This window comes from Epinephelus fuscoguttatus, linkage group LG2, assembly GCF_011397635.1.
Source record: "Epinephelus fuscoguttatus linkage group LG2, E.fuscoguttatus.final_Chr_v1".
Classification (NCBI taxonomy): Eukaryota; Metazoa; Chordata; class Actinopteri; order Perciformes; family Serranidae; genus Epinephelus; species Epinephelus fuscoguttatus.
The window spans coordinates 36,204,741-36,218,090 of record NC_064753.1 but is presented as its reverse complement, the minus strand read 5'-3'; the positions used below and the strand labels follow the sequence as shown (position 1 = coordinate 36,218,090).

Below are 13,350 nucleotides of genomic sequence, written 5' to 3'. Positions count from 1 at the left end.
TCTTCAGAAGGGGGGCGTGTTTTCTCTCCTCAAGATTAAAAAAAAAGCAGAAAATAAAAAACAACAACAACAGCAGCTTTCGCTTTTCATCAAGCATCACTGCAGCTGCCCTTGGAGAATAACTTGCCCTAGTATCTGAGCAAAAACACCCAGTGCAAAGACACACTCTTGGCACGTGTGTGTGTGCAAGCACCGCGGTGGTGTGCACACAAAACATGGGGGCGTTGAGCAGAGCTGCGGGGAAATAATGATGACAGGAACACCCCAAAGAGGGCGAGAGTGAACAGGAGCACAACGACACATCAAAAAAGGTCGACTCCCTGCCTCATTCCTGCGGAGGAAAGTGAAGAAAAAGGGGGCGAAGACGGCAGAAATGAGGAAGCTCAAGTGATTGAAGCAATGTAATGGATGCGGTGAATGTGTGGCTTTGTTCCTCTTCCTCCTCTGTTGACTGGTTTCAGTCGGCCACACTCGTGTGTACAGTTACAGACGCGCCGCTCCACTCGTTATTCTAATCTCCTCTGACATGAACACATTCGAGGATACACAGGCGTGAATGCTTTCAGTGGCTGTGTGCTCAACTAGCAGGCCTGGGAAACACAGGCTTTAAGGAAACGGGGGGGGGGGGTGTTAGTGAGAAAAATACAAGCAGTGTACTCAATCAAGGGTGAGAGAGGAGGACGACTGCAGAAAGAGAGACGGAGAGAGAGAGAAGTCAGTCAGATAGAAAACTGGAGAGCGGTTAGCTTTGGAGAAAGCTACAACAGGAAATGAGATGAGGAGAAAGGAATTTCGACTGGATCCAAGATGTAGTTTAAAAGCAGTGAACAACCCAGTTACCCCTGAGAGTGTGTTTGTGACTGTGCGTGTGTGTGACTGTGCGTGTGTGTGAGTGTGTGTGTGTGTGGGAGTGTAAGTCAGACAGAGAGAGAGAAAGAGAGAGAGAGAGAGAGAGAGAGAGAGAGAGAGAGAGAGAGAGACATCGTGAGAATGGAAAGAAGGACTGAAACTTGTAAGACGACAATTTATTATCCCACAGTTAATACTCAGTTCCTTTGACAGTCATAAGTAGAGAGTTGAAACAAGAACTGAAACAAAACTGTAAGTCATTAGTGTCTTTCTGAAAATGACTAAACATAAAAACACACAGACGCCTAGTCTGCGGATATTCACAGCTGTGAAGCTTTGATTCCACAGTAAAATATCACTGTATCATTGAAACTCGGTCTGTGACTTGCATTTAGTTTCATTATCAGTCAATTCCTTACTCATTCACAACACTCACTGAAAATGTTCCTATCCCATTGTCCGATCTTTAAGGCTTTCTCCTGTAGTTAAGGATTGTACTTTCATAGCATTGGGGCAGATTAGATTATCAAGACTGATTAAATAAACAAGAAAACATCCTGGCTTTTAGCCCCAACTGTGAGCCAGACTCCAACACCTTGAATTCTACCCTTCCCACGATGCAGCTCTATAGCGTTATTTGCTAGGTCTCGACTGCCTACATCTTTCAAACCTACAAACAGATTTGGACTGTGGGGAAATTTTGGCGTAGTGGCCACAGTCAGAATTGCAGATTTTGTGCACCCAGTGGCTCAAAAAGACCTTTTCTTATGGTCAAATACAAAAAACGGCTGTGAAATTAGTAACTAAACTTTTTATGAAAGTCACAAACTATTTAACATGAATTTCTATTTTGTCAAAATGAGCCATTAGGTCCAACAAAAATGTGACATTTTGGAAAAGCCAAATCAGTAAGTGAAAACTAATGCTGTATGTGGGTCCCAAAGTGCTCAAGCTTCAGCATCATCAAAATGAATGGGGCGCCATCTTGAAAGGCTGTTTGCAGTTTCCTCACACTTCTTTTTGACTCCAAAACACCAATAGCCAATGTATTTACCAAGTGTGCCAAACTGAATGCACATTCTCTGCTTTACATCCACTCAGTGAAATTCTATACCACACTTGTTGCAAAAATGTATTGTAGTATTGCTTAACACTTCGTTTGAAATTCAGTAACACACTTTTACCAAAGCTCTAAACACTGGTTTCCCAATTGCCTTTCCAGATCAACACATGTGCTAACTGCTCAACACAACATCACATGTGGTGTGGAAAAAATTCTTATGGCCAGACCCACGAATTGGGTGAGATCTGGCCTATTTTTTCTGCCCCTTTTTTCCTAACCCAAATGTTTTTGTTTTCTTCTACTGCATTTTTGTTGTCTGAGGAGTGTTACTAAAACATTATGAGGGGAGAAAAAACGTTCACCCTTATTTAAATGGGTAGTGTGTTATGTTTGGAATACACATCACATATGCTTTACACATTTGGATACCTGTGTGTTGGTGTGTTTACTTCATGTTTGATAAAACTTTATGGCAAACTGCTGCACACAGAAAAAGCAACAGCCACAAGTGTTTTTCATTATACCATAGGGCTTGACATCGGTACTCTATAACTTTAAGTTATCAACCGAAATAACCCAGTACCAAGCAGTACTGAAATATTTCTTCAGTCAAATAATTTCTGCATTTGATCTTTTTTGCACAGGGGTCTGATCCCAGACCATCCCGACTCCCCACAGGATCAAACTTTCTGTTGCTGCTGTCTTCAGAGCCGTTCTCCTCCCAGTAAATGGTCAGGTCCATGTCTGCCCAGTTAGCACGAGCTAACACAGCAGCAGCAGCTAACATCCAACACTGAGCTATTAAATAGTCCCAAAAAACTCACAACAACTACAAAAAACGATACAGCTCTGTCATTAAACCTGTCAATAATTAAGTTAACATGAGGTGCTAAGAGTTAGCCCTGCCACTGTGTGCGTATGGGTGGGCTCAACTGTCCCCAGTGTAGAACTCACACTCCTGCAGCAACAGCTACAACCCATACGGTCTGTGATGAAGTTGAGCGTGATGTGTTTGACAGAGTTGGCAGTTCAGCATGCTGAGGTACCACCTAAAGTTTTAAAGTACGGCTATCCATGCCCTTCCATTCACATTACTGGTATCGAATGAAGAACTCCATTGGTATCTTTATCACTTTAAGAGTACTGATATTAATTTCCGAAATGGTACCATTAATGTGTAGTTGGTGCTTTGTGTGCTTTTTAGAATGATGGTTTGTGTGTACTGTATTCACATAGAAACTCAATTTTTCCGAGAGTTTGAGGAGTTTTTGCAAGAGATAATGTTTTCCTGGTTGGTGTAAGGTTTTGTGGTACGTAGGGAGTTTTTTTTTTAAATGGCCTACAGTTTAAAATATAGTGCCTAAAGCAATCAGGAAAAAAGTCTACCTATACCTCAATGCTCCATAACCCCAGTTTGTAACACAAACTTTCCATTAAGATTTGAAGACAAAGCCCAGATAACCTCTAATGACACCACCGGGTATGTTTTCAGACTATGTAAAGCTCTCTCCAGAGCCACATTATAAGAGCCAGTAGACTCTATATAGCAGTATACCCCATTACAAGTAAACTTTGTATAAACCCTGTGTAAAATTGTTGGACTACCCCTTTAAAGTAGCTCATGACAGCTAAAAAAACACAAGCACTATGATTTAAAAAGCACAGTTGGAAGCAAATGTTTGTTTTGTGAATCAACTGCAGTAATCAAAATGAGCACTCGTCAAGAGGCCCGACTCGCAGACACCGCTGAGAGGAAAATAAGCAACACCATGGCCAACAGGCTGCCACATTCACCTCCTTGAACTCTCACTTGCTCGTCTTGAAACCCACTGAAAGCCTGGTAACCTCTAACCTTGCTTTCACCCTTTAAATTTCCTCTGTATTTTTTCCTGTATTAAAGGTGGTTGCTTAAAGGTTTAGTCCTCTGTGGTTAGCGTGCATATTCGTCAGTGACATCAGATGGTGACAAACTTTCAAAATTGCAGCAAACCACCACTGCATCATCATCTTCTCCCCCGCTCAAATATGTTCCGGACAATGACAGTTTTGTCAGAAGTAGCTTAAAGAGCAGCTTCGGACCTCTGAGGAGGGCAACTGCAGGACGTGGTAATAAATAACTGGCTGAATGTTTGATACAAAACACAGAGCTGGGTGGAGAATATGTAGCTTAAAGGTCAGATAGAAAAAATCCCGCCCTGTTTGACAACATGACATATATCACATGACACATAGTTAACAATGAATCTTCTTGTTTTGTATTTAATTGAAGCCACATTTACATTTCTGATACTGAGCAACAAATTCAAGCCCAAAGCACTATTGTTTCTAAGGTTGCACCATAACATTAAATGGTACGAGTTATGTGTGCATCATTTAGAAACATTTTTCCTAAATTCAGCCCGACATATTTAATGTCTTGAGAAAATTTGGGATCTTGACCACAATTTACAGTAATGTTTTCTGGGTTTGAACAAATCTAGTCAGCACAAAATATATTTGTAACACTGGTAAGTGCTAGTGTCAATACTAGTCCTCTTATTTAACAGCTGGTTTGGTTATTAGCTGGTCACAGTAGCAGAAGCAACAACTGCCAAACCAATCTTAAGAAAAAACGTTGGCACTGAACGTTTTTGCTAGCCAAAGATACGTTACATTTGCGCGTAATTATCTAAAGGACATATTCGAGCTTAACATTTCAACAACACTGTGGTTAACGTTTGGTTAGATTTAGGCATAAAACCACTTGGTTATGGTTAGGAAAAGATCGTGTCTTGGCTTAAAGTAAACCGTTTGGGGGCACAATTCCGACAGGAAAAGCAGCAATGTCCTTGGAAAAACAACAGTTTTTTACGCCACTATCCTGGCAGGAAAAGCAGCCACAACTTTAAAAAACAACTGCTTTTCAGGCCACCATCTTGGGAGGAAAAGAATTTATATCATGGTTTTAAAAAAAATTGCTTTTTGGGTCGGAATCCTGGCAGGAAAAGCAGTAATGTCTTGGTACAAAACAGCTGCTTTTCATGCCACTATCCCAGCAGGAAAAGCAGCCATGACTCTGTAAAAACAACAACAGCTTTTCGGTCCACCATCTCGGGAGGAAAAGTGGTAATGTCTCGGTTAAAAAAAACAACAACAAAAAAAAAACGCTTTTTGAGTCACAATCCTGGCAGGAAAGGCAGCTATGGGTTGCAACAAAACACTAAATTTTGGTGACTAAAAAGTTGCTTGGAAAACAGCAATGACTCGCAAAATCAACTGGGGTTTTTTGTTGACTGTGAACAGTCGTCTGCAGCATTATGACACTTTACAATGGTTGATATGATACATATAACACGTATAAGTGTACTTTATTTGTGGTTTGCAGAAAAGTGCAGCGCTAACATTTTTCCTCCGGCGACTGGGCTGCAACTGCTGACTGTATCTGCCATGTCACAAGTCGTCCACCAGCTGTGCTGAAGTTGTTGAGCAGCACGGGGAGGAACACTGTGTAAAGACATGGAGTTTTCAGTTAGAGACTGGCTGCACTCTACACCACAGTCTCTGTGATAAACCAGTGTTCAGTTACTGATCAAACTCGCTCTCCATCTAGTGTGTCCTGGAGCTAATGTTCAAACAGATTTGTTAGTCTCAATGGAAAACTTGAGTAAAACAAAAACACACAAACACACACACACAAAAGGGGCATATGCAGTGGAGTTATGCTGTATGGGGAAGATCAGCTTTAAAATCTGCTTTCATTTCAGAAAGCAGGCTCAGAGACTCGGTATGTTGGTTCAGGATGTGGTGTCATGGTGGAGTTAGACTGCACAGAGCTGGTTTCACAGCTTTAGACAGCTTGTGCGTCCTGGTCAGTTTCACCTCAACGCTTCCTCCGGCTTCCTCGTCCATTTACAACATTATCAGAATACGCTGTTTGTTTTTGTAAGACGTAAAATGAGAACAACTCTCCCCCACATACTCACAAACAGGCTTGGCACACACAATGGTGAGAAGATATGATATCTTTTGCAAGCACAGGAAAGGGAGAGTAGGTTGGGTGCAAGTCGCTGTATGTGGCAAGCTGACATTGCTTGAGTTGCCAGAGGAGAGTAACACTGTTGCAAAACCTGATTTAATCAGCATATGTGGAGCCATTTGCCACGGACGTTTTTTAACCACTTTTTGTTGAAGCAATTCAGCTTTTTCACAACACAGAAACAATACGGTAACTTCATTCTGACACTTTGAGTTTCTTTCTCTGCTGAACACCAATGTAAATGTTTACATGCTCATGTCATTGTCAGCAGGTAGAGGTCATCCCAGGGAGGAATCTTGTCGACTTCTCCTGCGGGGCATGTGAAGGACATCCTGAAGGAGTGGCGCTCTGGGTGCAGCCCTTTATTTACCCCTGCTGACCCTGCATGCTGGGCCTATATGGCGTTACTTCCCCATTATTCCTGGTACTGTGTTCTCGTGGAGGGCACATAATCGAGTGCATGGAGAGCTGCTGTACCCAACCCGGATTATTCCACCAGCCTAAAGCTGCCTGGACCGAAACACGGCCTGCGTCTAAACAGTCAACAAACATGTTTACAGCAAACGACTTCCCAGAAAGTCGGCCTTCTAGGACAAAATGGAGAACTTGCCACATATATACATCAACGCCTATATGTACACATCAGGGGTGGTATGCAAGCCAACCCTTCCCCCACACAACCTCTCATAATGCAATCATAGCCATCATCATTTGTCTTAGTAAATAAAACCTTCACCTAAATAAAAGCGGGAGTCCTCCACACACACATAACATTCCTCCTCTCCCTCTCAGCGTCACTCCACTTCAATCTGGAGGGAGTTTGGGAACCTCTGTTGGACAGCTGTCAAGGGAGGGAGGGGGCTAACTTTTCCCTCCCGGACTCACCCAGCCCGAGTCATCCAACCTGAGCCGCTTGAATTGAGCCGCCCACTCCTGTTTGCTCAACCTCCAACACTTCACCTCCTCTACACAATACGCAATCTAGTGTTTCTTCCAGTGTGGTCCACTCACACTATCGTCACTACATCCAAAATTAAACTTGCACTGTTGCGCCACAGTGCTGCAGTAACACTATAAACCCTCAGCAGTGCAGGTCGAGTACGAGGAGATCTGATGCCAAGTTCAGTGGGGATCTACTCTCAGTGCCAATCCAATAACTTATATCCACGGCCACGTCACCTGGTACCAGGCACACACTGAACTCTAGAAGGATCTAACCCTTTAATGTGGGATTAAAGGGCAAATTATAAACGTACAGCACAAACTAATTAATTGCTGTAAAAATAATGGACTTAGCTACCATGACATCACCCATTAGTTTGTGGAATCCCGTTTTGAAGCCTCGAGTTCAGCATTTTAGCCATCGCCATCTTGTTTTTTTGGAGCCAGAGGTGACTATATCTGGGCAAGAGGCTGGCACTGTGGAGGAGCGAGGGGTGGATCTGACCGAGAAGCCAAAGACACCATCGGCAGACGTCTGTCACTCAAAGCAACCCACCCTCAATGATGCCTGACTTTAAGCCTACATAAAGTAAAGACTAGTGAGTTATGTAATTCACAGTTGTCACGGCTCAAGTGGCCGCTCAAAGACCAGCCTTTTTGGCACTTCCGTGTTGGCTTCATTTTCAGCCACAGAGACTGCCGCATGGGTTTAAAATGTTCATTAAATATTAAATAATTAGATGTAACTTATTTTTACACATTTAAACAAACCAATATATGGTTACCCCCATCAAAGAGGTTATGTTTTCGGTTCGGTTTGTTTGCCTTTCTTTGCCATCACCTCCACCAAGCAGTCCGGTTCAGGTCAGTTCAGTTTGTTACACGTAAGAACACTTTTTTTTTTTTTTTTTTTTTGCATTCCCACTGTCAAACGTTGTGCATGGTACCAAGAGAGACATTCAATTCCGTCCCTTTTTTTTCGTTTCGTTACCCCTCTGTTGAGACACCTAGCATCCTGATCCGATATTAAAAGGTGGAGCTAGAAACACTGCAGTCCATTGATTTGTCTGGGAGGAAGTGACGCTCTTGCTCGACAAGGACTCAGTGCACAATCTCATGATTTTTAAATATCCAATTGATTGTGACAGTGACTATAAACACTCCCGCCTGTTCTTTTTTGTTATGAAATTTGTCAGGTACCCTTGTTCTATGGACAATCAATGAGCTGATCACAAGTAAAGAGGAAATACAGCAGCTCTGGACGAAGCAGTGACACAGCTATCACCACCTGGTAACAACCCTACCTACATTTAAGAGTGCTGTCTGCGGTGGAAAGGCAAAACAGATCTAGTGTTTAGGTACATGTCTATACTGGTTATGTACAGTTCTAGGGGTACAATACAGAAAGTGTTTGGTAAAAACACAACTTTAGTCTGTGTGTTAGCAGCATTATGGAAAAACTAGGCTACTGGCCTGATTTTCATCACTTAAAGGAAGGGTGTAGCATGGACCAAGGAAGAACACATTGAAGTTTGCAGCAAACAGACTAACGCAAATTATTTTTCACATTCGTTAACAGTGCAAGATTTGGCATTTGAACTTGGCGGCATAAATGAAATACATTTAAAGTCTAGTAGATGGTGGTAAAGTTCAATAGTGACGAAACAAAGCCAATTGTAGGAATACAATGACTCCATAACATTCACGAGTACCAGTAATCCTCAAACTTAATAAAGACGGCAGTCCTTATGGAGCACTTGGGAACTGTGGTTTAATGAGAGAACCGGCACAACTGTAGCACCACAAGGTGTAGCTATGGAAATGTAAATAGACATATATCATGCAGTTTATTATACTCAGACATACTCCAAATGCAAACCGCCCACCATAAACTCCACCAGAGGTATTGAGAAATAACAAATATGTCCTGTTTAGAAGTACATAATAAATGCACAGCTAAAATGATGAGGTTACATCTAGGCACAATCATATTTTGAGATAATTAGAAGTATATCCAGACGCATATAGTGGTAGTGCTTGCAGATTTGCATTTCATAAAAGACTGGACTATTGGCCTTGGTGGGGGTCTGCGCTCTCTTCTAGCCTGATGTGTTTTCCAGTGTTCTGAATCTGTCCGACTTTGTCAAACAATGTTCCTAGAGGCGACACAGAAGTCGAATGCACATATGTTGTTGTTAATTAGTGACAAAGTCCCGACTCCAGCTGCGCCACTGAGAATCCCCCCGTCTCTCCGAGCGCAGACGGAGACACAGCCGCTGACAGATGAAGCACAGCCTGCTCCTGTATGTGAGACACCACCTCTGTCCCTCGCTCTGTGTCTCACTACATCTGCTTTGCATTAGCTTGTTGCCATGCAGGAAAAAACACAATTCTTTTGTAGTCTATTCCAGCCAATCAGGAAGTGAATTGGGGGTAGTTTCCTGTTTCCTGTGTTCGCCAGACAGAACAGACCCGGACCCAGTAGCCCTGTTCGGTTTCCGAAACTCGTGTGTTCCTCCAGGAAACTGAGGACAGTCATCACCTGGTGGAGTGTAACAATAATAAGCCCTCTCTCCGTCTCTCACTCCTCGACAAATATGTGGCGGATCTTCAGCTCTGAGTCATCAGCCAACCGCAGAGCCTCATGCCAAAGGACAAGACTTTGATGAAAACAATGTGATGCAAGGGTTACACAGACATTACCGGGAGCACAGCGCCGTGGGGATCGGACTGACAGCGAGTATGACTGCTGCTAGGAAACAAGGCAGTGTAAACTCTACTGTCGTCACTGTACGACATTACAGAGGAACAAAAACTGAGGAAACTCAAGAGTCCAGGCTGGGAAGTGACGATAACATAAGTGTTCTTGGCCAGTAAACTGTGAAGAGTCATGACATATTTATAAAGCTTGTAAACTCCTTCTAGATAACTCCAGGTTTGCCAGTAAAGGAATGTAACAAAGTACATTTACGTACAAATTACAGCAACCTGAACTTTTCTAAGATACTTGCTTTACTTTTCCACTTTATACGTGTACTCTCATTTATTTGACAACTGTAAGTTACTACTGTTGCAACTAATGACTGTTTTCATTGCTGATTAATCTGCCAAGTGTTTTCTGATTAATTGTTTTGTCTATAAAATGTCCGAAAATGTCCAACCCTGTTTCTTTAAGTCCAGGGTCACGTCTTTAAATGTCTTTTTTTGTCTGGCAGACAGTCCAAGACCCAAAGATGTTCAGTTTACAATAATAAAAACAAAAAACAGCTGAAAATCTTCATATTTGAGGCTAAAAACAGCATCTTTTTGGCATTTTTGTTGAAGAAAATGACTTAACCAATGAATCAATTATGAAAACAATGCTCTGACTAGTGACCTACCGACTAATTGGTGTAGCTCTACTAGTTGCTTTACAAAATATGACTTTACTTCCAGAAAAAGTTTAGATTTTTTTTTGCCATCAAAATCTTTTTTCATTTCCATACACAGCCAGTATACATTACATTAACCACAAGTTATATTGAGGCTGTGGTTCCATTATATATTCAATGTTATTTCCATTTCCTGGTCGAATTTATAATGTCTGTAACTGTTTGCCATTGTCCATCATATCTTTACCCCCCCCCCACCACTCTTCCATCCTTCCACCCATGGCAACCATATGTCCCGCCCCCAAAAGCATGGATCTCTACTTACACAAGAAAAGACATAAAAACACAAAGAAAAAGATTCAAAGTGAAACTTTCTTTTCAGAGTCTAGTCATGGTTGTAGATTGTGAAATAAAGGCCTTCATATCTCAATCTGTCATTTTGAAAAGTTAAAAAATGAATCCAAGTTAATATATGACTGACACAGTAATATATTAATAACAATTTTGTGATGTACAGTATATTAATTCACAGGGGGAGATTTTTCTGCATGAATACTTTGACTTTTGATACTTTATGTACATTTAGGTCAGAAAACTTTTGGACTTTTACTTAAGTACACTTTAAAAAACTGACTTTTACTTTAACAGAGGATTTTACAGTGTGATTATTGCCGCTGTTGCTTCAGTAGAGGATCTGAGCACTTCCTCCACAGCTCGCTGCACTTTGCTGGCATGATTAGTAGGCAGGCTTGTATCTAGGAAAGACTTTGTGACGGCCAGAGGTCCTTCACTCATTCAGTTTTCATTCACAGGAACTCAACGCTGCTGGCTGACTGAACACTCATTCAGAAAGTGCACCAATCTAACAGGGCCTTTGTGATTTGACATTACAGCTCTCCCCGGAGCTACAGGTCTGAGCGTATCATCTCACTGGGACCGGACTATTTGATAAACTCAAGTCCTCCCTCCAGCTGTTTCCAGCCAATTTGAACAGCAGGTAAGGAGCTTAAAAACATCGGCTCAACTGGAAACACACACACCAAAAAAAAGGGCCAGCAGAGTGTTTTTGTCTGATGCTTGGCTGGCATCATCACACAGCCCCACCACGGCTTGTATGTGTGTTTGTTGTCATTTTTTCTCCTCCGCTCATCCCTCCTGTCGCATGTTTGGAGTCAAAACAAACCGGACAGCAGAGCCAGGATGAATGGCCCGCCAGATGCCGGTGAAAAACGCCAGCAGACGCTTCCAAACGCCCCGTGTTGACCCGAGATAACAGTTTAATGCAGACAGAGGAAACGATTGTTTGCTTTAGACGTTTTGATATTAAACAGGATAAAAGAATAAGAACATGTTATCAAACAGGTCGGACAGCAGCATTTGAGACTTCTTCCCCTAACAAAATAAACACGACACAGTTTACTATAATTAAAGCTGAGACAACTGGTCAAACAAAAAATAAGTTGATGAAAAAATGTCTTTTGATCATTGATTTATGATTTAATTACTTTTCCTGGTAAAACTGGCACAAATTTTCTCTAATTACAACTTCACAAATGTGAAAATTGGCAGCTTTTGTTGGTTTTATTGAGCTATAAATTGAAAATATTTGGCTTTTCCTGAAGACAAGAAATGAACTGACTAATCAAGAAAATAATGTTCATTAGATTCAACTTTCAACTACATAAGTCAAAAGTGTAACTTAAAAGTAAGCTTACAGGCCCCTTGTGTTAATATGACTATTATTTCTTCCCCATAATATTCTCATTATTATTATTATTATTACATGCTCAATCCTTGAGATATATGTGGTTAGGTGCAGCCTCCATTATATAATTACTACAGTTTTACTTGAAAAAATAATAATGAAAAATAACTTTCTAATCTTAATGCATGATACAATCTTCTAAATCCTCTGTGGCAAACTGTCCTCAGCCTCCTCATAGCTCCATTCACAAGATATGCATGCACCACATGCCTCTTACAAACCAGGGGTACTCACTGGAGACCAGCTAGATATCTAAAAATAGAAATCTGGGCTAACAATCAATAGCTAGACAGTTAAGCATAAAGCTGTTAGGAGTGGGGGAGGCCAGAGAGAGAAAGAGGGGCTTGCAATAACATGAATGGGTGGCTGCAGCTAAGGTGTAATAAAGCTTTATTTGATCTGAAGAGTCCAGAAAAGGCATCTGGATCTGTGCAGCTGTGGAGCCTTTATGTTGCACAGCCTGCTAAATATCACCCAGCAGTTCAAGTCTCCATATGTGAACCTCCAACACACATGATTTGGATTCTTATGCCAGCTGCCAGATTCCCACAAGGCTTTTGAATCTCTCGGATTTTTCCTCCCTTTTTACATTTTTACAGTTGGTTTACAGCGCTGAGAGGAAAGCGTGTGATTTGAATTACAATAACAGCAGGAACAAGACAGATCTGTGCCCCCTCCAGTCTCCAGCCCTCACTGCCTGCTTGGCCCGTTATTAACATGGAGCCATCCATTGAGGCGCTCAGACTGGGGGTAGGGATTTTTTTTTCTTCTTACCTATTTTTATTTTAACGCTCTGGAAAACCCGGAGACCTTCCTCTTCTACCGCCATGCTTTCCCCGTGGCTCTTTCCCTTTTGACGACTAGATAAAGACAGTCCTCCACGGTGGTCGGTTCTGGTCTCTCCAGCGCACGGATAATCCAGGGGTTTTGCACATCTATGCTGTCCGGACAGCGATCACACTCCGGTCCCGAGCACTGCTTCTGCTGGCTGGTGGAGAACAAGCGGGCAGATTGAGCTTTAGTCCCGCAGCAGCAGCAGCAGCAGCAGCGCCAGTGGAGGTGTGGCTCCAAACAACACCGCCCACTAATATTTATGGAGGGTAATCCGTGCCACAGAGGAAAGGGAGGAAGTGGTGTCATTGAGGAAACTGAGGACAGCCAAAGTCCTGCCCACTCTAACAAACTGATAATAATAATAACATGGCAGTTTGACAAAAGGTTAAACATAATTGTGATCATAGCTATAGATCAAATTACTGTTACACCATGCAACAACAATCACACCCTTGTAGAAAACTGGCAATTGACCTTTCACTAAGCCCCGCCCCTTTGTGATGGTCCGACA

The 13,350-nt window shown here is 42.1% G+C and overlaps 1 protein-coding gene across 5 annotated transcripts in view; it reads right to left on the bottom strand.

Annotated features, from left to right (window-relative positions):
* Nucleotides 1-13,047, bottom strand: part of rasa3 (RAS p21 protein activator 3) — a 54,291-nt gene extending 41,244 nt beyond the window's left edge. For 2 of the 5 annotated variants that reach the window (XM_049597809.1, XM_049597819.1), the window contains exon 1: nt 12,780-13,047. In XM_049597809.1, coding sequence (XP_049453766.1) covers nt 12,780-12,834 — 55 coding nt within the window. In that variant the 5' untranslated portion in view covers nt 12,835-13,047. The remainder of the gene's footprint in view (nt 1-12,779) is intronic. The other 3 variants (XM_049597837.1, XM_049597827.1, XM_049597848.1) reach the window with 2 other exon arrangements.
* Nucleotides 13,048-13,350: the final 303 nt, after the last annotated feature.